General features: G+C 39.4%; 1 protein-coding gene across 1 annotated transcript in view; it reads left to right on the top strand.

Moving 5' to 3' along the window:
- Nucleotides 1-27,354, top strand: part of LOC128368447 (mitogen-activated protein kinase kinase kinase kinase 4-like) — an 89,630-nt gene that overhangs the window by 37,646 nt on the left and 24,630 nt on the right. The window contains exons 3-14 of the mRNA XM_053329268.1: nucleotides 4,576-4,632; nucleotides 15,255-15,380; nucleotides 16,926-17,036; nucleotides 17,208-17,298; nucleotides 18,987-19,117; nucleotides 19,574-19,628; nucleotides 20,091-20,169; nucleotides 20,279-20,454; nucleotides 20,588-20,660; nucleotides 21,810-22,020; nucleotides 26,637-26,798; nucleotides 27,154-27,240. Of these exons, the coding sequence (XP_053185243.1) occupies nucleotides 4,576-4,632; nucleotides 15,255-15,380; nucleotides 16,926-17,036; nucleotides 17,208-17,298; nucleotides 18,987-19,117; nucleotides 19,574-19,628; nucleotides 20,091-20,169; nucleotides 20,279-20,454; nucleotides 20,588-20,660; nucleotides 21,810-22,020; nucleotides 26,637-26,798; nucleotides 27,154-27,240 (1,359 nt within the window). The remainder of the gene's footprint in view (nucleotides 1-4,575; nucleotides 4,633-15,254; nucleotides 15,381-16,925; nucleotides 17,037-17,207; nucleotides 17,299-18,986; nucleotides 19,118-19,573; nucleotides 19,629-20,090; nucleotides 20,170-20,278; nucleotides 20,455-20,587; nucleotides 20,661-21,809; nucleotides 22,021-26,636; nucleotides 26,799-27,153; nucleotides 27,241-27,354) is intronic.

Genomic DNA, 27,354 nt, shown 5'->3' with positions numbered 1-27,354 from the left:
GAAGGAAAGAGACATGTCTGTGTGTGTGTCTGTGTGTGTGTGTGTGTGTGTGTGTGTGTGTCTGTCTGTTCATTCATCACTGTTTGTCATGACGTCACCGGTGTCCATACAGCAGCTCCTATACAGTGCTTTAGCTGAGTGTGTGTGTGTGTGTGTGTGTGTCAGTGATGTGAAGTGTGTGTGTCTACTTCAGTGTCTTTTTTTTGTCTGTGTGCTTAAACTATAGTAGCGTGTGAGTGAGTATCCCACATTCATTTGTGTGGCTACCAGCTGGACAAGTGATGCACACCATAAATGTGTACTGTGTGTGTGTGTGTGTGTGTGTGTGTGTTTTGATGAATAAACTCAATCCACGCCCATTCTTAAGCTATCACAAAACTGCATCGTCAGCTGAAACATGCCGGTACCTTGCCGCCTCCACACACTCCCAGCGCGCACACACATACACACACACACACACACTGGGAAAATTTAAATTCTCAAGCTGAGAGCTGGGTCAGAAGTCAGGGGAAATGTTCGGGTTGATGAATTTCTTGTGTGTGTGAATGTAAGTGGTTAGTACGTCAGAGATACTCACTATGTGTGTTAATGTGTGTGTTGTGAGTTATAAACAGATTACTCAGCAGTTCTACAGCATGATGGATGCTGGAGTTTAATGGAGGCCGGCATGTGTTAGCCTGCTGTGGCTACACACACACACACACACACACACACACACACACACACACACACACACACACACACACACACACACACACACACACACACACAGAGCAGTCCACTACATTTCTATGAATCCACAGAAGACGATTTTGACCAGATGTAGGATTAAGTTTTTGGTCAATTTGGATGTAGTTCCAAGTTGGTAAAGTACACGAATTAACTTTTATAGCCAAGAGCAATTAACAAAATATTCAGGTTGTCATTTAGCCAAAATAATTCACAATACATTACTGTTTTTAGTGCCTCTTGGGCTCAGAAGAACTCCAAAACAGACTAACAAGCATATTATCACCTTATAAAGTTATTATGGCTAACAGGTTAGCTAGCCTGTTCACACATATAGCAGATACTTAGTAACATTAGCATTTGTAGCTGTGTTTGTGTCCACTTGATGAATGTTAGCCTACTGTAATAGTCACTCTACTTTTTTAAGCTCTGATTTGGTCTCTGAAAGCTCATGAGAAGCATCAGTATCTTAAGTTGCTTTTTCTTCATCAGTGTAGAGTAGTGTGCAGTGTTTTTTTTTGTTTGCTGAAAAAGGTTGCCTCAGGCTAATGAGAGCATGAGACTGAAGCAGACAGCAAATGTGTAATAAAACCAACAACAGTAAGCTGAAAAGAATGTAAAAAGTTAAGTTGTGCTGTTGAGTTTGGTGATGATTCACAGGATTCACCAATTTGAGTAACTGTTTATCACACATTACATGTAATCATTTGATTCAGAGTTGAGTCATTGATGTTCAGTTTCAGTTTATTGAAAGATCTGTATATTGAAACAGTAATCGTCACTGGGAATTGAATTATATATTAAACTTGAATTAGGAAAATGGACTTAATATACATACAATGCAGCCTATATATCTTTTAAAAACTATTGGCATGTATTGGACGGCATAATCACAGATACCAAGATATCTTTGATAGGCCAATATCAGCTGATAATATTGAGCACACTACTGTTGTCAGTAGTTATAAAGACCTTCAGGCACCCATACACACACAATATTGCAAAGGCAGTTTCTCCAATTGAATGAATGTATACTGTTGACACACAAATGTTGTTGTTGTTGTAATAGGCCTTTCTTTGCCTAGTTTTATAAAATGGCTTTCTCACTAAGATACTCTGTTATCGCTTGTTATTCGTGGTGTCCTCTCCACAGTGAAATTGCTCTGTTTATCTTTCCCTTCCTCTCCCCTTCGTTCCAGTTTGTCCTCTCCCTTAACTGCCGCTCCTTCTGTGTTTTATGGCTGATACGGTTCGAAGTAACATTAGCCCATCTGCACTTTGTTTTCCCATAGTGTGAATGTTCCTCTTCCCCTTGTGTGCTACTGGTAGATTCAGAGTTTTGCTTACAGTATTACACTGTTTGAGATGATCAGATAAATTTTACATGGCTGCAAGAAAGCAGTCTCTCATTATGTTGAGCTTATAAATAATTGTCTTGTGATCACAAGACCGAATTTGTTTTCCCCTTCTGGTGAAAAGATAATATTCTTGTGATCATGAGAACTGAAGCTTGTTGAGTAACAAAATAACACACACACATAAATTGAAAAAAGTCATGTTTACCAAGTGTCTTCCCCCAACATTTCCACAATTTCTTTCATTCTCTGTCTGCATGTTACATCATGAGTTTTGTCTTTCATTCGGTTCATTTTCTCATGTTTTACAGTATTGTTTCTCATACTCTCAGTTCCCACAGTTCGGCACCCGCAGAGATTTGCTTCCTTGTCATCTTTGCAGTTTGCTCTCTCAATCAGCCTCGACCTTTTCGCCCCACCCCACCTCCACACCACACACACATTCACACATGTCCCCTTTGGCTAAAGCAAAATGGGTTTATCTCTCATCACTCAGCCTTTGGACTGAGTCAACTCATTCAGGGACGGGGGCCGGTGGCTCAGGTGTCGCAGTCTTGTTTCACACAAAGGAAACTTGAGCATGTGGTGGTTTAGACACACATGCACAGACATACGCTATGGCTACATATAATGTGGCCACAAAAGATTGCAAAGACACACATACACACACACGCGCGCACGCACACACACACACACACACACACACACACACACACACACACACACACACACACACACACACACACACACACACACACACACACACACACACACACACACACACACACACACCTGCTCTCTGTTTTTTAAGTCTTCTCTCTTTATTTTTCCTCCATCTGTGAAAACATTTGCTCGTTGCTAACTCGCAAATGTAACTTAAGCATTGTGTTCACGTTGTCAAGAGAGTGGGCTTTAACAGCAGGGGCTTTGTACTGTTATTGTGTTCAAATGTTGTATCATACTTTATTCTTTCTGTTTGTTCTCTGTTATCTCATTTCTGTTTGCAAAAGTAAACCCTAAATAAAGGGTAACAGCTATAATGTAGTTGCATGTTAGCTAGCTTCTCACTGACTGTATCGTTAGCTTACAGCGTCTACAGTAGGTATTGTTATGTCTTCCCCTGCTTCTCCATTTACAGTGTTTTTTGAGTCTGTAATTATTGGTTAGGTTAATGATATTTTACTATAAATTATTTTAAGTGTTTGCTAGTATTATTAGTACATTATTGTGTGCTATGGTGGAAAGATATTTAAGTTATGTGTGTGGGTTTTCACTGAAACATCACATTAGCATTTGTCTCCATTTTGTTTAATTTTGGGATGGTATGTAGCTAACACAGATTTGTATGTAGCCTTTTTTTAGGCAGTGTGTGTATATAATTCTGTATCTTTTTTTAAAAACACATTTGTCTGGAGTTTGATGAAGAATTGTATACACACACTGCCCATAAAAAGGCTACAGTACATGCAAATCCGTGTTAGCTCCGTAGCCCTAACCCATAGCTACACAAATTGAATTGTATAGCCTATGGCTGAATGGTTGTTAAAAATCCTTAAGTTGCTATTAGCTTAAGACTCATTGTAGCTCCCACATATATATTTCCAATTTAAGTTGTTTTTGTCTGGAGCTCACATAAAAAGCTATTAAATGTCAAACAAAATGGCTGCATACTATTTCACCTTCTTTACCTTCTAACTCATTTACATATGGCCTTCTGTATTTTGTTTTTTTAAAATTTCGGTTTATTTTGCTTTTTTAAAATTTCGGTTTATTTTTACATGAATGACATTATTCTGCTCGTCCTAAGGCAAATAATAGCAGCTGTTAGTGTTAACCTTCTTGTTGGATATTGCTAATTTGGGGGGAAATACCCTAGAAACACATTTATGACAAAAATCTTAGAAGTGGCAGTTGTGTGCTTGTGATATGGCTGGAGGTCAAACTTAGCCTTTCATGCACATATTTGGTCACATTTGCTTTGAAATGAGAAAAAATAGAATTAATAAAGGGGTTTATTATGCGCACAACATTGTACGGCTGCAGGCTAGTTCCACACTTACTGTACATAGCTTTCTGTAAGCATGCTACTTAGGTTATTTCTGCCTCTTGTCTTGGTTCACATCGTAGTCCTGTTTTCCACATCGTGTTTTCAGACTGTTGAGGAATGCTCAGGGTTTGGACCTCACTATGTAGAGTCAAATAACTTGTTATGAATGTGGTTTTTGTTTTTATGACTCAACTGAATCACCCTGTATGTTTATTTAGCCTATAAAACTACCGTCTGGGAAGCTCTGCTTTAATTCCCACCAACAATGCACACTGCTATGCTCTTGTCTCTGTTGTAAATTGACCATTTAGGTTTCTTTCACCAACACTAGAACAATTCTATCATTATTGTCATATTGTAATTTTAGTGAGCTATTGGTATTTAAACAATAGACACATGTTAAATGACCCTCTTCTCTTCTCCCTTCTGTTTTTTTCTCTCCAGGGTCGACATGTCAAGACGGGACAACTGGCGGCCATTAAGGTCATGGATGTCACAGAGGTGAGTAAACAATCAATATAATCAATATATTGTATATCGTCAATTTATATATGTTGTCGTATTGTCAGGAGAATAGTCTCTGCTGCTGCCCTGCAGGACTATTGAATTCTGTTGAGGAAGCAACTCTTTTCTTTCATGATTGGTAGCAAATGAAGCAAAATATAGTTACTTACTTGTTGGAGAAATGTTACAATTCATTTTTACACAGCTGTATTAAAATATTGCCACTTTTTATACTCACAGTTGTAATACAGCATGAAACATTCATGAGTTGGGACTAATACAGCGGCTGCAGCTTGTAACAGTTACCAGACGCATATAGCCACAAATTACAGCTTGTGCACATTTGGAATTTTTCCCAAATTTAGTTTCATTGCATCTGACATCCTAAATCATTACTAATTCTTTACTCAAGCCTTCACTATAAGACCAAAACAAACAGTTTAAGATAGGAGGCTCCCCCTCCCTCCTATTGGCTCCCTAATGCCTGATGTCAGCATTTTCTCTCCAAAAATAGTCATCATTTTCACGTTTTCAGGTTTGTGTTTGAAGCTCAACAGATTTTCAATTTCCTGAGGGCTGTTAAGCCAATAGTCTTAGACGGTGTGGGTGTGTGTGTGTGTGTGTGTGTGTGTGTGTGTGTGTGTGTGTTTGAGCCCATGGGTGCTTGCTCGCCAGCTTTAACAAAGTTGAAAAAGGACCCAGAAGGCTGTTTCTGCCTACGTAATTGCTGCCTGTGTTTCTGCCAGTGTGTGTGTGTGTGTGTGTGTGTGTACATGTAGAAATAGGTCTTATAAAACTGTGTCTCAACTAAAGCGATGGTGATAATTTTAGCGAGTGCCTTTTGCGTTGTTCATCATTGTATGAATAACTGGATGAGACACTGAGGAAAAATATCATAAACAAACTGTTTGAGGTCACTCAAACATTTCCTGCCCTGAAGAGGAATGAGTGTATCATCAAGACTGACATTTTAGCTGTAAAACACTTCATGTAAAATCCTGTTTACAAGACACGGTATGTCAAATAATGAGAATTATTTAGAGCAGAACTATTGAGATATACTAAAATGCTCCATGTGTCAAATATAACTCCTATAATTGATGCTGAGGTGCTCAAACCATTACAACCCTATCAAATAAAATAAAATAAAAATCATATATTGAGTTGAAGTAAGAAGCATATTTTGAGCAGTGTTTGTTTTTCTACCTTAGGCTGCATTTTATTATTAGGCCACTTGAATATTCTCCTCCTCCTCTCCTCTTTTGCCCTTTTTTTCACACCAGTCATGGTTTCCCTATGGCCACAGTCTGACACAACCCTAAAGGAAAGAATGACCACAGCAATCTAAATCTGTCAGGGAATCAATCCATTATGAAAACAACATCTTATAAGACAGTAAGAACAGATGATACAACAGCCAGGCTTGATAAAGAAAAGAAGCGAGAGCGACAGTCTTGTTAGAAATCTACGCTAACAAATCTTAAAATGATACAAAATTGAACGGTAGCAGCTGATATCCAGTCAGCCAAACTATATCATTAATCTGTGTGGATTAGTTTGCACAGAAAAGAAGGAAAGAAAAGACATCTGTCAAACACCAATGAGTGTTATAAATCAAATACTGGGTATTAATTAGTCATATGCATCGTCTCCCTGCCTTCAAAACCTGCTAATTGCTGAGAGTTTATCATCAATTTGGATTTATATGGGAGGTTTTAGTGCCTAATAATAGTTTAAATACCACTTTATTGAATATATTACTGGAATGTTATATTAATATTTAAATAGGAAGAGTCTACAGCCATGCTAGCTGATCTCTGTGTGACTGTAGCTAAATGCCAACAACATAAGATGTGCACAATGCTAACATGCTGATGCTTAGTGTGTATAATATGCCATGTTCACCATGTAAGCTTGCTAACATTTGCTAATAAGCGCTGAATACAAAATACAGATGAGGCAAGTGGGAATGCCATATCTACCAGTATTGAACAAATTAAACTTCAGACCTGATGATCTAAGAGATCATCAGCGTTATTACTATTCATCCATTAGTTGGTGAGACACTGTAGTCTGGTGGACTGACTGAAGTTGTGTTGATGCTAAAGCGTTGGAAGTGGCAGTTTGGGAGTGTATTTATCACTGTTGCCTGCAGGCAGAAAAAAATCTATTTCCTACTGTGGAGATTAAAGAGAGCACATGAACTGGGAACATTTGTGTGTATTCATAGAAACAGAATGACCGAAGAGAAATCCATGTTTGGAATAGTGAAAACTTAACGGTTGATTTCCTTCAAAAATGTTTAGAGTGGTGCTTTCCCAGTTTTCTAACATAAACAGTCTGAATCTGTCTGGATGTTTGCCAAGAATGACAGTTGAGAAGAGGAAGTTGTTGCTTGAGATTTACACACACACACACACACACACACACACACACACACACACACACACACACACACACACACACACACACACACACACACACACACACACACACCCCAAACAATCCCATACATCTGCGTACGTGTGTGTAAGAGCTATGGAGGCTCACGTGTTACAGCTGCACAACAGCACAGTCATATATCTTCTTTCCTGTGTGTGTTTCTGTGTATGTGTGTGTGTGTGTGCACTTGTGTGTGTGTGTGTCCACTCTCTGCTCCCTGAGCACATCTCGGCATATGCGCTCTGACCCACATACCACTTCCTGTTCTATATACAGAGTGGGAGAGAGAGAGAGAGGAGGGGAGATAGAAAGAAAGAAAGAAAGGGAGAGAGAGAGACGGGCTAAGGAGGGAAAAGGTTAGACACTTAACACGGAGAGTGAGAGGATACAGAGTGAAATAGAGATGTAGGCTCTTCAGTATAGAAACATTTGGCTCATTTTTTCATATTAATCATATATAAAAATGCAAGTCATGGTCAGTATGTTTTAATGTTACTCTCTATGGAGCCTAAACTTAACCCTTACATACTGTTCAAGGCCATTTAAGAGCTGTAAAAACACTATAAAACATTTCTTCTTAGCTTGACATTTCCTAATGTGACTCACAATATCAAAATGGGAACTAAAATTAATTATTTTTTACCTTTTTGATACACATTTTCATATATGCAAATGAACAAATTTGACCTGTGTTTATAAAATAAATAAAAAATCAGCATTAAAACCATTTTGTTGTGTTCATCATATTCTATAAAATGTTCACCAGGACCATGAAATAGTGATTGTGAATGTTTACATTAATATATTGTCAAACATATATTAATGACTAATGGAGAGTTAATGAGTATGAATTGATGTAGTGACTAATTATGAGTCAGAAAATGAACAGTATGTAAAGGTTAACATTTCGTAACAGCAGATTCAGAATGAATGAAAAATGGGAAAATAATCCAAAATAATCTTTTGGTATAAATCCTTCCAAACCTCACAATGTAAACACCCTTCAGCAGAAATCCAGCTGTACTCTCTATTTGTCTTTGTTATATATCAGGATGTGCTGAAATGATCCAATAGTGATAAGGCTCATACTGACCTTGTAAAGAGGAATGCTGTTAAAATCACATGACTCCTCTACATTTAACACACTTTCTGTTTGTCTCAGTTCATTTATAACAGTGAGATAAAGTGTGTTAAACCACTACTGATACTATGCCACCACATCCTGCATTTTTTATATGTATGTAGTGTTTATATTGCAGTGGGTGGAGGAGGAGGAGGAGGAGGAGAGGAAGTGAGGGGAAGGGATTGAGAGTGAAACAGTGAACAGGGGGAGACAGGCAGACAGGGAGTGCCTAGATAAGAAGAAGGAGAAGGAGGAGGAGGAGGAGGAGGAAGAGACGTTTTTTCCTCTTGTGTTCCTCAGAGAAGGTTCAGCTGAAGTGCAGTGGGATTATGGGAGGGGCTATCACACTTTGCCCACTTCCCTCTTCACCTCCATCGCTTAGATCTACTTATCTATCCTCTCCTCATTCCTCATTCCCACCTGTGTTTTTTCTCCTTCTCTTTCCTTTTTTTCTGGCACAAATCTCGCTTGTATTCCTCTGATCTCGCCATTTTTCCTTTCAAGCAGCCACCTCTTGTTTTCTGCGGAGAGCGAGTAAGAGAGCAGACAGAGAGAGTGAAGTCATCCTCGTCCCTGATAGGCGATCGGAAAAGAGAAGGAGGGAGGGAGGGAGGAAACGGCTCTGCATTCTGCCTCTCGCTGCTGCTGCTGTTGACTTGATGTAATCCTCTGGGATTCAATAGGAAAAAATCGATCTTGATTAGTGTAGAAACTCTGCAGCCAAGCGTGTTTCTTCTCTGTTTCTCAGCTCCCTCTAGGATTGCTTTTTACTCTTTCTGTGAATTTCTGTCCTCTCTCACCTCCTACTGCCTACTCTCTCTCCTGCTGCTCCCTGCCCATTCAGAGGTGTGAAAGTGGAAAAAACGGGAAGGCGTGGAATCGTACGCCTTAAACCTAGTCCAGCTGACTCATCAGGTCAAAACAAATACAGACACATTGAAATACTCACTATATCTCTCCTCTGTATCTCCTCTGCATCAGCCAGGCTCCAACGTGCTTCTAGGAATCACATGTCAGTCAGAGTGAGACATCTTGACTTGCTACTTGACGGATTGCCATGAAATTTGATGCAGAGATTCTCAGTCTTGGAACAGACTTCTGCCTGTATCTTCCCACTGAGAATTAATAACTGTAATAACTTTGGTAAAACTCTCCAGGGAGAATATATCTGAACAGCAGGTGGGAGCTTGCAGGGCGTAATGGGAATGCATTTGGGATAATCAAGTGATTAGTTTTGACTTTCTGGCTGAAAATGCTTCACAAACTGCTCAAATGCTGTAAAACTGCTGACTCAAGTAGGCTGCATGTGTAGAAGAGCAGTTTGATTTTGATGCTTTTTATCAGTGATATAACATGGCAAACAAGGGCTGACATAGAGACATGGTTATATATATATATATAAAAAAATAATGGCCGATAGACATACCATAATACAGTTAGATGGTGTAGATGTGGTTGTTACAACTTGGGTGGGGTATGTTGTGGGTAGTGTGTGTGTGTGGTAGGATATTTTAACAAGTCTGTGGTATATAATGATGATAATAATAATAGTGATATACCCAGGGTAACTTTTTCGATATCCAAGACAACTATTTTGAAATTTTCAATTCGAATCTGAGCTCCTCTCTGTTGGAACAGTTTATCATATTAGAAATTCCACCACTCTAAAATCATTAAAGTAATTAACCACACTCTTCTTTCTGCATTAATTAAGTATTGCAACATCATAACCACTTTCATTATCATATTCCACGCATCGCTAACTTGTCACCTTTCTTGATACACTATTAACTCCTTTGTTTTTTTATTATTAACACCTATGATAATAATAATGAAATGTATAATAGACAGTATCATAGTTAACCATTAGTGAGTATAGTATTATGTCTTGCTGCTAAGGTCTTAGTGCCGACTTTTATTTACAATTCTGATTCGGTTAAGAGGTTAGATTCCCATTATTCCAACTCATTTAACAATAGTGATAAACTCTACTGGAGCGGATTCCAGGTTAAAGGTGTGAGGTTTCATCCCACTCTTCATCATCTTCTGACACATCATGAATGTGAAGATTTAATCCTGTTTAATGCCTGTTTGTGTCACGTTTGACTCTGACTGTTGGCTTGTGTTGAAGCCGTTGCCTCTCCTCCCACTCAGCTTCCGTTTTCCATTATGTTTCCACTTTGCGGCCGTACGTTCCCCAGAGGGGGTCGCGGTTCTGTTAGCTCCACTCACATTGTGTGCTGTAGTACTTTAGCAGCAAGATGGCCGCCACTGAGTCTCCCCCCCCCCCCCCCCCACCACTATCCCATCATGCCCAGGAATGATAATGAGTAGCTTCAGGACGCCTTGTTTTGAACAACTCAGCTCTAGTGCATAGTTCAGGAAAAGTGAGAGACAAGAGATAGAGAGAAGAGAGGTGATACATGATCATGTGACTAAAGTCGTTACTAGAGACAGTAATGGAAAGTGATGTGCAAGGACGAGAGGGACCGGGACAGACTTGAGAGAGAGACACTAATCATTCAAAGTAAATGGCCAGTGTAGAAACAAGGTGGAGAGAGAGAGAGAGACATACTGAAGGTATGGGAGAGAGAGGTGATGATGTCACTGTGTGTCTCCTTGTCCAAGCATCTGTGTCCCCTATGTGTGCATTTGTTGATGATGGTAGCCAGATATATGCACATATAGAAGATTATTACACATGAAATCATAGACTTTACTATATTATGATCAATCAATACAATATATAAAAGAACTGAGGTTCAGGAGCTCAGCATGGACACTTAAACAAACCTGCTAAGTGGATGGAGCAGCAGAGCTTTCTATGAGTTTAGTAGACAGACAGGATTAATGGATAGGATTGAATCTGTAGTCAACACTCCAATGCAGAAGGTGGCAGTAAATGCATCTAATACACTATTTGCCAACCACCATTATAAACCAAAAAGGAGAAGAAGAAGAGTGGTACATCTGTTTCACCCTGACTTCCCCAGAGTTGTTATAGACTTAAAGATTGATTGAAGAAATACCCAACAGATAATAAAAATGCTGCCCTAACAAATTCTTATGATTTAAATCAGATATTTCCTGATTTAAATTGTGCTTTTAATGGTTTAATGTTGTATTATAATCTGGCAAAGGTCTCGTATGACTGTTTTTAGACATATCACATTTGAGAGGCATAGCTTATTTTATTGACTGAAAAGCAATTTGTTTCCACTGCAGTTTATTGTCTTTTGAGCCCATTAGTTTCTGTAGCTTTGTAATCTAGTGTCAGTCCTAGATGACTGAAGAGACAGAAGAAGAAGTGAGTTAATATTGATTACAGTGTAATGTTTTGTTGATGTAGAATTATGTATTTTATCTTCAAACACTTAAACATCATCAGCTAATACAGTTTGATAGGTTTGACATTTCATTAGCGCGTCGATGCCTTCATGGTTTCCTGACCTAAAGGGAAAGAAAACATTACTTCATGTATTTTTACTGATCACTGGAGGTCTCTTTCTCTTACTTGTGTTATTTTGAACCTTTATTCAAGGCTCACGGTGGATAATGTGTATGGCTGTTACTGCTGTATGTCTCCTCCCCCTGCCTGTCCTCTGCTTCTGTAATTACACCGGCTCCTTCCAAAAACCTTCACATAGCTGACAGTTTGCGGCCGGTGGGATGTTGTGTTGACCATAGAAGGCTCTGGCCTGTGTGTCTTGGATTTCTCTGCATATATCGATGTTCTGTAAGATCTAGCGTGTTTCCTGCTTTTACATACTCCTAAATAAAGTCTACATATCTGACCAGCTGACTGGTTGACTGAAAGGTCAGCTGGCTCACCTGCTGGGCTGGCTGCTGGCTGACTGATGGTCTATACTGCGGCTGATGAGTGGATTAACAGAAGGACTCGCTGGCCTGCAGTCTGCTTTGTTGGCGTGATGACTGATTGGTTGGCTAACTGCCTGGCTAAATGACTGGCCGCCTGGCTGAAGCGGCAGCCCACCGACTGGCTGACTGACTCAAGGGATTGGCTGCCTGACCGACTGACCCGATCATCTTTACAGACCATCAAAACTCCAGCTGAACTCTTTCAATGGCCTCAGTAGTTCAGAACAACATAAATAACAGACAAAGAACAAAAACATTCACGTGAAGCATTGTCCTTTCAAAGCTCACATAAACACGTCTTAAGAAAACAGGCCAATAGTGAGCTATCTTTTGTTGTTAACTGCTAGAAATACAGACTGAAACCAGCTGGGTTTAAACTTTGTCTCAGTAACATCTGAAAATACAAAGATAGACTCTAAAACATAACCACGCAGAGAGAGAGCGATTATGTTTTATTCTGAAATGATACTTCTGCCATCTAAGAATAGTCTCCAAATGACTGACGGCTTCAAACTTTTGCCTTTCTTAAAAAAGAAATGTAGATGAGTTCAGTCGTTGTTTGACCAGACATCAGGTTTCCTGTGTGAACTGCATTTCAGAGATAGTGACACTGAACCGTGGGTAGTGGTACATGTAGCAGTTGACGGTGATGTCTTCTTTTATCTTTAAATGCTGACGTTTGGCTGAATTGCCCTTTTAATCTCTGGATTGGACTCAGAAATGTCAGCAGTGGCTGTAGCTGCCCGTCATCTGTTGCTTCTGCAGCAGGTGTGTCCGATAAGATGTAAGAAAAAAAAATCAATTCATATCTGACATTCAAACTTGACAAACGATTTGAGAGAGCACAAAACAAATGTGGACTAGCAAACTAAGTTGCTCCATGGGTGTATTATAAGAGGTGGATAGGGCGCCACCTAGGGCTGGGTGTCGGTACTTGTTAGGGTATCGGTAAAAATAAATCGATACCAAGTAGTATCGAAACATCTCCCATCATACAATTGATCATTTTTAACTATTTGTAATGGACTCAATCACAGCCAATCAAAGCAAGCATTCTTCCATTTAATGCAACATGTGATTGGCCCACTGCCACAGCACCTACAACTTATCTGTGGTGGTGAAGTCTCAATTTAATGCTTATATTCACATGATGGGTTTTGAAGTACTTAATTGGGTTAGATATCACGTTAAGGGTGCTTGGATTGGTGCTGGTGTCATCATTTTTTAACAATACCCAGCTTTAACGCCACTGCTCAACCATCAGCCATGATTTATCCCAGTGGTCACTCACAGTATTGCAGCTAAAAAAATCCCCCAGCAGCCCAAATAGCCATTTTTCTCCATAGGCCACCATTGTAAAAGAGATGTCTGTAAAACATTATGAAACAGTATTTATTGTCTGTCCAATCCTTAGAAGACAATTCTTGCATAACTTAACCTACTACATTCTGCCATTTTTGCAGATTCTGAGAATTTGCTCCACATTGAACTGCTGAACAATGTTTTTGTCGCAGCAGCACTGAAGCCAGCATGAATGATACAGCTGCTACAAATGTGCTCTACAAAATGCCAAAATGTCATATGAAAAGCCAAGCGGTTCCTCAGAGCGTCTCTTTTGTGGACATACGAGGCTGCAGCAGTTCTCAGTTTGCTCAGGAGTCCAAGCCTCAGCTGGCCGTCACGCTCCCACTTATCGACCGGCCATAACAGTAGTGAAAATGTCACGTCATGTCAGCCCCCCCCCCCCCTTTCCGGTCAGCCCACGGGATCAGATGCACGGGGCTTGGGCTGATGCGGCTCGCTCTCACAAATAAATGTCACACAGTCTCAGTGATGCTGCGATGATTGAGGAATAATCGCTTGATCTTGTTATGTGTCTGAATGCGTGTCTGAGTCTGTGCTGTAATATCCTGAGTGGACCACGGTTTGTTCCTCAGCTCTGTTATCGTTTCCGCTCCTCGGCTGTATCTGCTTGTTCTTCTGAACAATGATGCTGTATCAGTTTATTAGACCGGTTGGATTCAAACAGCTTTAACAGAGGGACCATGTTTGTTGTTTTATGGTGTGTTTGTTTGTGAGCTGTCCTTTGTTACAGAGTTTCATGTTGTAATGTGTGCATATGTATTGTTGAGTTTTGTGCTAAAATAAACATGTATACTGTTGAATCTTGTGTTTTATATGTATTTTACTGTTCAGCTTTACATACATTACAGCTTTTCCTATACAAATAAACATTACATAAAAATAAAAAAATCTAAAAAATGTTGGAAAATACTAAAAAAAAATTATTATTTCCCAGACAACTTAAAATTGCAATTAAAAAAATAACAACTTTATTTGTATTGCATCTTTCATACAATAAATGCAGCTCAAAGTGCTTTACTAAATAAGAAACTCATGAATACATACTCAAAGTCCTTCACAATAAAAGCACCTATAAGGAGCAAAGAGGAAAAAAACAGAAAAGACAGAAAACAGTCAAATGTTCACATTAGAAAGGTCAAACTAGAAGATTTTTTCAATGTTACTGCTCAGCTGAAGGTTTAATGCAGAGTTTGATCACAATGTGTGAAAACTCATATACTTCCAGCTGTCTTTTTCAGTACTGGTAACTTGATTGAATCTGTATGTTCTGGATTTAAAAGGCTCAATAACTTCACTTAACTCCATAGACTGGGAGCACATGGTGTAACTGTAAATGTAAGGAGTGCTCCAGTGTATTCACGGCTCCACTGATTTGATTTCAAACTTGTAAATGGATTTGAGCTGCAGCCCATCATCTGTCAAGACATTCTCCAGTGTGTGAATGGAAACTGTTCATGATTCATGAGTACGCCTGCAGGCCAAAGGAGCAGGTTACTTTTCAGCTTCTGATTCTAAGTCATACCAGAGTAAACCAAGTGTATAAAACCAATAAAGAAGAAAATGCATGTACATTTTAAAAAGGCTTGCTCAGTGACAGTGAATACATTTTTCCAGGTGACCTCATTATGAAAGCTAAATAGTAACTGTTGTTTAGCTTCTTATTCAAACTGCCTAGAAGGAAAAGAGATTCAATATTGGTTGGTTTGGATTGACTCCATTAGTTCATATAATTGCTTCCTCATCGCCTCACAGGCAATAACAATGTATTAAGTCTGCTCTGACCGGTCTCTCCCTTCATCTCTCTTTATAGGATGAAGAGGAGGAAATTAAGCTGGAAATCAACATGCTGAAGAAGTACTCCCACCACAGAAACATCGCCACCTATTACGGAGCCTTCATCAAGAAAAGTCCACCGGGCCATGACGACCAGCTATGGGTGAGTCCATCCTTCATGTTGTTGTTGGCGAAATTCACCTGAAACTTGAATCATTCCTACTAGAGCTATATTAGTCCTATCACAGATATATCGGTATCAGCATATATAAGTTACATAGGCAGCATATATTTTGCTGTTTACTAAAGTTTACTTTCTTTTTGTTTGCTGATGTCACTTAATACAATAAAGTTTATTCCTAAACTGTAAAATATGTCTCTATTACATATCTTTAATATAAACTAATCTCTAGAATCTGCACCCTACTGTGCATTTAGAGATGTTTCTGCAGGAGCGGCACGTTCCACATTCTTAATTATTAATCAGTTTGTTATCTTTTTTTGCACGGATCTGAAACCCATTATCGCCATATCTCCGTTTCTCCCTTTACTATGGGTTGTCTATGAATTCTACAAATATTTATCTAATGAAAAGAGCTTTTGACTTAATCTTGTTACTACATGGGATTGATTGGATGAAAGAAAGAAATGGTTTTGCCCCCGTCGGTGATGGTATGCATGCTCACCAAAGCTTAACATGATGGATATGATTTGTATTATTCATATTGGAAGAGGAAGAGGAATAAACTAAGAGACAAAAGAGCATTACAGTAAACACATTAAATCAAAGAAAAGAGAAACAAAACAGGAGCAGGGAGAGAGTTAATGAGAAAGAGAGAAGAGGCAGAGAAAGCAGGGAGGAGGAGGAAGGAGGAGGAAGAGGAGGAGGAGGAGGAGGAGGAGAACAGCAGCCAGAGATTTATGGCTGCTCAGTTTGTTGAAGGCAGGATTACCTCGTTTTATGACCCCACGGCTCTGTTGTTCCTGGAGAAGAGAAGTCTCACTCTCACTCCGCAACACAGACTGGTATTTGTTTTTACAGCTGCCTGCGTGACCCCTTTACAGCCCACACTGTTATGGCTTCACGCTGTCTGCTGTGTGTGTGCATATGTGTGTGTGTCAGTGTGTGTGTTTTACATTTTTTTAAAGAGTCCCGTCTGATGTAATGCACAAATATAGATCACATTTAATTGTATTGTGCATATGTTGGATGATTTAATGTGACTATTCACACATGCGCCGCACAATTTTAGAGCTAATATTTGTATTAGTATCTTGATATGCAATATGAGCCTTCCAGCTATGAGTGTTATTATAAAACAGTGATAAGGATGCTACATACTGTTTAATAGTCCATGTACTCCAACTGTTAAAACTTCAAAATCACTGGATGTGTTGGTGTTCATGTTCCTTCATCTTAAAACTACATTACCCATCAGCCCTTTGGTTTCTGTGTCCTGTCACAATCCTTACAAAGGGTCAGCATTCTCGTGCCTCTTCCTCTTTCTTTCGTGCTGTCAAAGCAATCCAGATCTGACCAAGTCTCTAAAATGTTGCTTGTTGAAGATGGACTTCAAAATGAAATGTGGTCATGGTTTATTGAGGTGTAAATGCTTCATGTAACACCTTCGCATATGGTCTATAGCTGTAGTAGAATGACGGAGTCTGTGTGTGTGTGTGTGTTTAAATGTCTTCTCCTCTCTTCCAGCTGGTGATGGAGTTCTGCGGTGCCGGCTCCATCACAGACTTGGTAAAGAACACCAAAGGCAACACGCTGAAAGAGGATTGGATCGCTTACATCTCCAGAGAGATCCTCAGGGTGAGGGGTCCAGGACAATTTTACTGTCAGAGTCAATTGTGCTCGTGGTGGGAAACTGATTATTTTGCAGTAAAGGGGTTGAAATGTCTTACGTCAAAGTTTTCACAGACGATAAAGAAGTAAGGACGAGTTTTGAAGTAATGTGCCTGGTTTGTCGATTTCTCCCCGCAGGGATTGGCTCACCTGCACGCCCATCACGTCATCCACCGTGACATCAAGGGACAAAACGTGCTGCTGACTGAAAACGCAGAGGTCAAACTGGGTACGTGCCGATTTCTCTCTCTCTCTCGGTTGAATTCCCCTGTCGATTCCAGACCGGGCCTGTAGACCGCGAGCATGGTCTGGAGCTGAGGTTTTTGGACGACTGCGCTGTAAAAAAAAAAATACTGCAGCATAGGGTTTGAGTCAGCACCAAAGAGCTGCCAACCAATGCTTTTTCAATGCCGGTGATGTTTAGTAACGCTCACAGAGATGCAGAGGCTCCAAAACACAAATCCTTCTCAATTGTTTCTCAATTTGTTTGCAGGCTCAAAGTTTTGCACAAATTTACTATAAGATAACTCTGATCCTGCAGTACTTTCATCCACTATCTTCATTAATTTATGTTCATTGCATCAATGCCTGTCTAATCTAGTCTGATAATCAGACTGTAATTATGCTATCAGGTCTTTTTCAGTCGGACCGGTCAGACAGTCTTTTTTTTTTTTTGGGATGGATTTTTATTTTGCTATAAGCAGCCAAGTAGTGAGTCATGAATCCATCTTGCTGACTTTTTTTTTTTTTTGGCATAATTTGAGCTATTCTATGTAATTTAGTTATGAATCGATTTGCAGCAACCTGTATCATCGCTGAGTCACACTCACCTACATTTGTCGCTATTGTTGCTGCAGGTTTTCTTACCTTTCATAATTGCACCTAAAAAATCAACAAGCACAACACAAGCCTACCTATAAATATAAATAAATACCTATACATTTTTATAATTTAAAGTCTGTGTAAAGTAAGAATAAATATGTGTTCTGAGTTTGACATACCACAGAAAAGTGTGTTGTTAACCACCCTGCCAAATTTGAATGATTAAAAAAATCACCAAATGAAATTAGGCTTCAAAGTTGTGTAAAAATCAGCCTCTTTCTCTGCTCCCAAATGCTGTGGGTGTGCCCGCTGTAACCCCGCCCCCTACCAAGTGTCGGCTGTCAATCAAAGTCACCACCTCTACCAGAAACATGGATGCTACTTCTGAGAGCTTTCTGCTGCTAACTCGGCGGCTAGCTCGGCTAATTGTAGACTGTAGTATAGTAGTGTGTGCTGAATGTATTTATACCTCTACAGCAGCAGGGGCGGGTTTATGCTAATCACTAAATCCTGAACACAGAAATCTTGAAACACAGTTTGTGAAGCCTAGCTCCACAATTCAAATCTAAATGGTTGAAATGCTTTTTACACCTTTTTTAGAAATACATTTATGACTTATTTAATGTGTTTACAAGAATTCACTTTACACAGTCTTTAATATATGTATGCAAGTCACAGAAACTCTATTATTTACAGGCTTTGCTTTGGCTGCTTTATGCAGTCTAACATTTAAAGTTAAATGATCAATCATGTTGTTATTTCTTTAAATATCTAGAATTTGATTAGTATTTGATATCAGGCTGCTCTTTGTGACCTCCATTATGGCTATCCTGTGACACACAGTACAAGCCACATGTCTCCACCGCCACCTCAATAAAACACTTACGTTCAGCTAAAAGGAGACGAGACAGCAGCTTAATCTGAAGAGACAGACACAAGCTGTGGATTTCAACGTGAGCACAAGAAGATAATTTATGATCCATTAGCTGAGCATCAAATTTACTGGCTATCACAAACCAAACTCATGACACTCCATCAATGGTTACTGATTTAGATGAAGCAACTGTAATTGTTTTAAATCTTCTATTTTCTCAGTGGACTTTGGCGTGAGTGCTCAGCTGGACCGCACAGTAGGACGAAGGAACACCTTCATCGGGACGCCTTATTGGATGGCTCCGGAGGTCATCGCTTGTGATGAGAACCCGGATGCCACCTATGACTACAGGGTAAAGACAGACACCGGATCTGCTCTTTTATAATGATTAATGACTATAAGACAGTGGTTCAAAGTGGTCAAATAAATACCATCCAGGTCAAAACGGAACATTTTCTGATATGTTTCTAGCATTTTCAATAGAATAATACTTTAACATTGCTAATATTTGAAGCCTCTACTACAGTTAAACAAACATATTTTCCTACATTGAGATGGTTTGGAGCTTTTTGCTTTGTTTTTGAGTTTTTTTGTGGATGAGACTGCTGCTGAGGAAAGTAGATCAGGGACATTGTCTCTGGAACCAATCAATTTCTTTAAAATAGCCTGAAAAGTGTTAGAAGTCATCGTTTGGTCAGAGTTCACCATTCTGCAACCTCAAAGTTTCAAAGCTTTTACAACTTTGAGAACATTCCCCCTGCACACATAGAGTGATCTCATCTGACTCATACTATCTACTGTCCTTCAGAGTGACCTGTGGTCCTGTGGAATCACTGCCATAGAGATGGCTGAGGGAGCTCCCCGTAAGTACACATCACAGATAGAATGACATGGCCTTTATCAGCCTCTGTTTTGCATGATTTATTGTTATGCCACTGGGTTGGTCAGATTTGAAGGGAAATCTGGTGGATTGCTTTATGACAGCAAAGAGAAAAAGGTGCTTTTAGAGTTTCTATTGATGGCAGATAGTGGAAGGAGTTTTCAGAAAAATTTAAATAAATGACTTTCAACACCAACTCTTTGAAAAAAGTAAGCAAATGATGAACCAAATGGTGAGACTGAGGCTGCTGTTCAAATTAACCTCAGCTGGATCTTTTATGTGTTTTAAAGTGATCATAAAAAGCTATCACAGTCAGTTTTACAACATGTTTTAACCTCAAAGTAGCATTTCAGCTTCAGACCTACACTGAGAAACACCACTCATTATTAACAGACAGAAATGTTTCAAGTGCTTGACCTGGATCTGTGTGTTTCTTTCCCTCCAGCACTTTGTGACATGCATCCAATGAGGGCCCTCTTCCTTATTCCAAGAAACCCTCCTCCTCGACTCAAGTCCAAAAAATGGTGGGCTAAGTTTGAACATAACCCCCCCTCTCTGTTAAAAATACCTCTCATATGAAAAACTCCAAGCTCCAAATATCCCATCTGACTCCTCCTGTGTTTCACTCGGCAGGTCAAAGAAGTTCTTCAGCTTCATCGAAGGCTGCCTGGTGAAGAACTATACTCAGCGCCCCCCCACCGAGCAGCTGCTCAAACACCCCTTCATCCGAGACCAGCCCAACGAGAGGCAGGTCCGCATCCAGCTCAAAGACCACATCGACCGGACCAAGAAGAAGAGGGGCGAGAAGGGTGAGGATATTTGTATTTTATACCCTCCTTTGCTCAAAGTTTCCAACAGTAACCATCTCATACATGATGTGCATTGACATTGGAATGAATTTTAATCAGATGTTTTATATTATTTGTCCACCCTATTCTACAGATGAGACTGAGTATGAATACAGCGGTAGTGAAGAAGAGGAGGAAGAGGCATCTGAGCAGGAAGGAGAGCCCAGGTAAATGCATGTCATCCCAGTGCTTATGAAACTGGAGAGCCTCATTTGCATTGTAAGCTTCTCGCTCTCTGTTGTATGCAAACTAGTAGACGTGTGTCTCGTCAAACTGCACCACAAACTAAATACGATCACTTCTCCTAATACAAGAAGCTTCCTGCTACCACGTTCTAGTGTGGCTCACACAGAAAACAGATGTAAAGCTACAGCCAAAACATTAAATATTAGCTTATTTTGGTCCCATTTTACAATAAGACTCTTATAAAGGATTTATAAATCCTTGTAAATGTAATTAGATTGGAAACACTTCATAAACCATCAATTAACAGTTGTAAATGAGTTATAACCTAATTTCCCATACATCAATGCTGGGTCACTATTTGGCAAGATGAAGGTATGCTATACTACTGCATGTTTATCCATTTAGTTTAAATAGGCTATCAGATCTAGCTGTTTTGTCACTTTGTCAGTCAGCAGATTCTTCCCTCATCTATCTTGATGTTTCTTGCCATCTCATTATGAGCATTCATTTATTTATGAGCTATAGATATCTATAACTGCTAAAAGGGAGCCTTATGGAGTGTGAAACACATCACTTTCTATTGATGAATAATTAACATTTAAACTCCCAAAAGGGAGCCTTATTGTAAAGTGTAAAACATGTGCTGATTATTTATTAATAAATGGTGATATGCTTTACACTTTACAATAAGGATTGCCTTTGGGAGTTATAAATGTGAATAATTCATTAGTGAATGGTGATGTCTTTTACACGCTTTACAATAAGGCTGCCTTTTATTTCCATGCATAAGCATGCTGCCTGAAGACAAAACTAACAATCTAATCTGAGATCTAGCAATACAGATAAATATGGGATCACTATTTGGCAAGCAACTGGTCACTGTTATAACAGCTTATTAATGATTTAGAAAAGATTCACAACCTAATTAACAAGCCAATTATAAACCATTCACACAGCCTTTATAGGGGTAGACTTATGGTAAAGTGGAACCCACAGTGGAATTAAAAACAGTAACATAAAGAAGTATCCAGTGAATAAAACCTAAAATCCATCGCTACCTCCAGTTTGCTACCTACATGACTATTAGCGTGCTACGAGCTAACGTGCCTCTCACTGTGTCCTGTGTGCAGCTCCATAGTCAACGTGCCGGGAGAGTCCACCTTGCGCCGCGATTTCATCCGCCTGCAGCAGGAGAACAAGGAGCGCTCGGAGGCGCTGCGTCGCCAACAGCTCCTCCAGGAGCAGCAGCTCCGCGAGCAGGAGGAGTACAAGCGCCAACTTCTGGCCGAGAGGCAGAAACGTATCGAGCAGCAGAAAGAGCAGAGGAGACGGCTGGAGGAGGTGAGAGCACCGGTCTATATCAGGAACATCCAAACTATTCCATAAAGGTTCATGTGGCTGCAGGTTTTCATTCCTACCAAACAGGAACACACCTGGCTTGCTTCATGTAATCAGCTGATCTCAGTCTTCAGACAGCTGATTGGTTGGAACAAAAAGCTGCAGGCACACAGCCTTTATGGAACAGTTTAGACATGCCTGGTTTATATGAATACCATGGTGAGCAGGATTCACATAGGCGTCAGTAGCTTTTTACAGCTGGTAGCTTTTTTACTGGTTGATGGCTTGAGAGGTAACACAGAGCAGAAATATCTAAAACACATTCACGAAATAAAATAAAATATGCTTTTCCATCAACTGTGACGATGCTGGAAGTGCATAGCAGCTTCTACTGGCCAAACTCTACATGAAAGTCATATCTAAAATATATCTTATTTATCAAGCATCACAAGATCTCTCTGAGGAGTCACACTAAAAGTTTGAATAGGACTAAAAATACATCTATTTCACAGAAGGATTTGAGTTATTTATGACGCTTCCTACACGCATCTTCAACAAGCGGGAGAGTTTCTCCTCTGAGAGCAGATGACATCATCGTCTTACAACGGCGAGCAGCTTAAGATGAAATGGATTGATATTGCCTTACCTTGTGGTTTCATCACATTCAAAATACTTGACAGACTGACCTAGATGATGATGGAGGAAATTACATTACAGGCAGGAGGATTGATGTGTTGTGCATTTATGATGATATACCTAGGCTCAGTTAGAGCTTCTAACACATTAGCAGCTCTGATGAACATTCAGACAGTTGATAAATTGTTCAATAAAAAGCTCAATAAATATAAATTACTCATATATAGTCTGACTAACTTCAGTCATATTCACCAAATGATAAAAAATAGTTAATAAAATGAATCAATGAATCTATCATCAGATCATTAGTCACCTGTCATTTTGGTGATTCATTATTTGAGTCATTTATGAATCGTAGTGCAATATGTTTGTTAGTTATTGTTGTTTATTTAGATGTGGTGATTTAAATATTTATATATCATACATTGAATGATAAAATGCAATTTGAAGATGTATCTTTTTTATGTACTTTTGTATTTATACAGACCAAACAATTAATTGATTCATTGTAATAATATATTTTTTAAAGATACATAAAGTTGCAGCCCTAACTCAAACACAAACCTGTTATTGGAATGATCAGTGTTTGCTCCTCTATTGAGTTAAAGGATCAGTTCAGGTTTGTTTGTGCTGTTTCTTAAACTACATTTAATCATTCAGCAGCAACATCTGTCTCCAGAACTAGTGGAGTCCTGTCATGATAACTACTTTTATTGGACGATATATTGTCTCAGAAATAATCACGATAAACAATATTGTTGTCATTTGAAGATCATTTTATACCACTGATATAATGATAATATACTAGCATAATAATGCAAGGGGGGTGGGGGGTGGGATTGGAGAATGGGTTCTACACTTGTGTAAAAACACAGCCTGTCATTATGGTTGGGGACAGAGTTATTTACCTTTAATTCTTCTACAGTCTCCACTCAGGACGTACACAGTGAGGAATGGAGACAGAAGACAATAACTATCACTGAGTAGCTTGTATTTGGATAAAACTACTCTACTCTGGTTTCAGGTTCTTTGTGTTATAATGACACTGTGAGAAGCTGCAGGCAATTGAACTGGTTCATCAGGTGTAGTTTACATGTGTATATAGTATCTCTGTGCACTAACAGAGGAGATTAGATGATTATATATAATAGCCTGCTAAATCAATTTTAGGCTACAGTGGGGAAAAAAATTAATTGGTCTCCCTGGAGAACGAGTTTCAAAACCCTTTCTGTAATTATCTTCTATCTCTTTGAGCTGTAGTCTTTTTTTATTAGTGTCTGTGCTGCGAGCTCAGCTACATTTCCTCCTTAGTTTAGGGAAGGGAAGTGGAGAGAGGAAGTTGTACAAGTGGAGTGGAAGAGATTTATAGAGAAATGATTATAAATTTGGACAGAAGTAGATTGAACTCATTTCTCTGGAAGGAAAGGAAGAGAGAGAGAGAAACCCAGACATGGACAAACACAGAAAAGAAAAGAGGTAAAGAGACGAGATCAAATAGAATCAGGAAATGTAACCAGAGGCAGATGTGGGCAGATGTTGGTTCACTACACCTAGATGATATGAGGCGATTTTTATTTTTGCTCACGTTTCCCCGCAGCAGTCACAGCTTGAGCTCCCTCTTGTTTGATTCACGACGGTTGCTGGTGGATAAATCAAGAGAAGCAGAAACACCACTCTACATTCGCTCTCCTATTTTTGATTGATAACCTCCTGTGGAATCGTAAACGCAGAGCTCAGTTCATATATATATAAAAAAACACAACGCGTCACAACACGGCGGCCGCAAACAGATGTCCTGCAGCGCCCCCACCCCCCCCCCCCCCCTGCACCTTTTCACTAGACGATGACAGACAGAAATCACTTTAATTTCTTCATCTGTCTGCTTACAGAGTCAAGTGTTAGATAACTGCCTGTCAGACTTTCCATTTCTTACTGTGATTAAATGATTATGTCTTCAGGCAGTGCTTGAAATGTTTGACATGTTTTCATTTTGTCCCTGTCAGCTCATCCACTGGAACACTTACATACATACAGCCTACATTTATTATTATACTGGTGTCCTTTTTTTCCATCCCACGACTCTCGCTGCTGAAACGCTCATTATTATTCACTTGAAAAGGATTTAATGGCTTTAAATTAAATAACTTAGTGGTACATTCTCCAGCAGATTAAATGAAAGTAAAGCAGTAAATATGAATCTATTTGACCAACAGCTAACCCTAGCACAAAACCCAAATATATTCAGTTTACTATAATATATCATTTATATACAATGGAAAGCAGCAAATCCTCAAAATGCACTTAAACCAACAAATGATCTGAATTTTTGCTCTTTTGCTTATTATAATAATCCATATAGATTGTCTGTTAATTGACTAATGGATTAATGGTTTGTTAAGATAGATGATAAGCAGACCCAAAATGAATCTGCAAAGTTTTTTTTTTCCAGCAGTGAACCAGAAACCTGCTAAATGTTTTCTTGCTTGTAATGTGATAGATAGATATAATATTCATAGAAGATAAGGAAGATTGTTTCAGTGAATTACAGCTCAGCCACATTGTTCTGGAAATGAAACCCAGTTTTTTTCCCCACTGATATGAAAACGCACATCTCTCTTCCTGTTTTCGTTCATATTGCTCTGTTAGCTACTATGACTCACAAATAGTGACATACAGTTTTTTACGCCCATGTCACATTTGATTGGGGTGAAATTTTGAATAATGCCTCTGAGTACATTATGGCATATACTAGAGATAAATAAGCAATGAAGAATGAAACAGGCACACACAGGATTAAAAGTGGGATAAAGTCATTTTCATTTCACTAGGTCTTTGAGCAGCATCTTCATCAGTGGAAAATCTGTGGAAATCTGCGGAAAATTCGTCATCGGAATTTTGTGGGCGCAGATTCCATGTGGGCCTGATGATGGAAAAAATAAATATTTGTTTTACTGGCAGCTTGTGCTGATTGGTGGACATTTGCTGAATTTGTCTTAAAGTCCATGTAAAGTAAGAATAAATATGTGTTCTGAGTTTGACATAACACAGAAAAGTGTGTTGTTAACCACCCTGCCAAATTTGAATGATTAAAAAAATCGCCAAATATATGAAATTAGGCTTCAAAGTTGTGTAAAAATCTGCCTCTTTCTCTGCTACCAAATGCTGTGGGAGTGCCCACCGAGTTTACTGAAACCCCGCCCCCTACCAAGTGTCACCTGTCAATCAATGTCACCACCTCTTCCAGAAACATGGACGCTATGTCTGAGAGCTTTCTGCTGCTAACTCGGCTGCTAGCTCAGCGGCTAACTCAGTTGCTAGCTCAGTGGCTAGCTCGACTGCTAACTCGGCGGCTAACTCAGCTAATTGGCTAACAGTAGACTATAATAGTAGTAGTGTGCTCTGAATGTATTTATACCTCTATAGCAGCAGGGGCGGGTTTATGCTAATTTTCAGACTCGGCCACTAAATTCTGAACACAGACATCTTGAAACACAGTTTGTGAAGCTTTTTAGAAATACATTTATGACCTATTTAATGTGTTTAGAAGAAAATGTCTGAATTCACTTTATACAGTCTTTAAGAAAGTGACTGTGTAACTGTCAAAATGACCAATAAGTTGAGTTACTCAATATTAGTAGTGTTTAGGTTTACTCAAAAATGGGTCTTCTTTTTGCCTCCCTTTTTGATATGTTGGGTCTCATTATTTATACTGCAATAATGCTGCTCAGCAAAGCAGTGGTAGCGCTAAATGTATGTCTAAAGGTGAATGATGACAAAACAAAATTGTTCTCGAAATTTCATGAAAGTCACAGTCACCTTATTCATTCAGTCCAAATCCAAATAATACCAACAAGTACTGCAGCTTTTGCTTCCACACTCATAAGAAAACATGAACCCTGCGACAGAAAATGACTAGACAGAAAATCCAAAGTGGGACAGTATGAGCTGGGACATGAACAGGTTTCTGTGTGTTCACCCGGCAGCAACAACGGCGCGAGCGTGAGATGAGGAGGCAGCAGGAGCGAGAGCAGCGCCGGCGCGAGCAGGAGGAGAAGAGACGCATTGAAGAGATGGAGCGACGCCGCAAAGAGGAGGAGGAGCGAAGGAGGGCCGAGGAGGAAAAGAGGAGGGCCGACCGGGAACAGGTACGAAACAGGAACACGGACAGAGGGAAAGTTAAGAAAAAACTTGATTATTTGTAAATTGTAGTTGCAGCGATTTCTTCTGTGCTTTTGATTCAATTGTGGCTCAAACTGAGTGAATTTATAGAAGCTTTTCTCCTAAAAATGTAAACATTAGTGTAACATTGTGTGTAAAACTGGTGATTGGAAAAAATGTACAAGGTTGGAGTGGAGAAAAAAATGCGGAGCCTATTTGTACACTTTGGGAATTGGTTAATTAATTTCTGGGACAGATCGCTGAGAGATGGGAGGATGTTTTTAGTTTTTTTAAATTGGTTTTGATATGAAACTAATGGAGGCGTGTGGGTTTGATTGACAGGAGTACATTCGGCGTCAGTTGGAGGAGGAGCAGAGGCACCTGGAGATCTTGCAGCAGCAGCTTCTCCATGAACAAGCCATGCTGCTGGTGAGTGTTTGTATGCCCACTTACAATGAAAATGGAGAAAATTCTGTTATTTCCATTATTTTCTATACATCCCCAGTGGTTATTTTTTCCACAGCTCCCATGTTGTTATATATT

The sequence above is a fragment of the Scomber japonicus genome, chromosome 11 (assembly GCF_027409825.1).
Source record: "Scomber japonicus isolate fScoJap1 chromosome 11, fScoJap1.pri, whole genome shotgun sequence".
Taxonomy (NCBI): domain Eukaryota; kingdom Metazoa; phylum Chordata; class Actinopteri; order Scombriformes; family Scombridae; genus Scomber; species Scomber japonicus.
The sequence above is the reverse complement of the archived record's forward strand: the minus strand, read 5'-3'. Positions and strand labels throughout refer to the sequence as shown.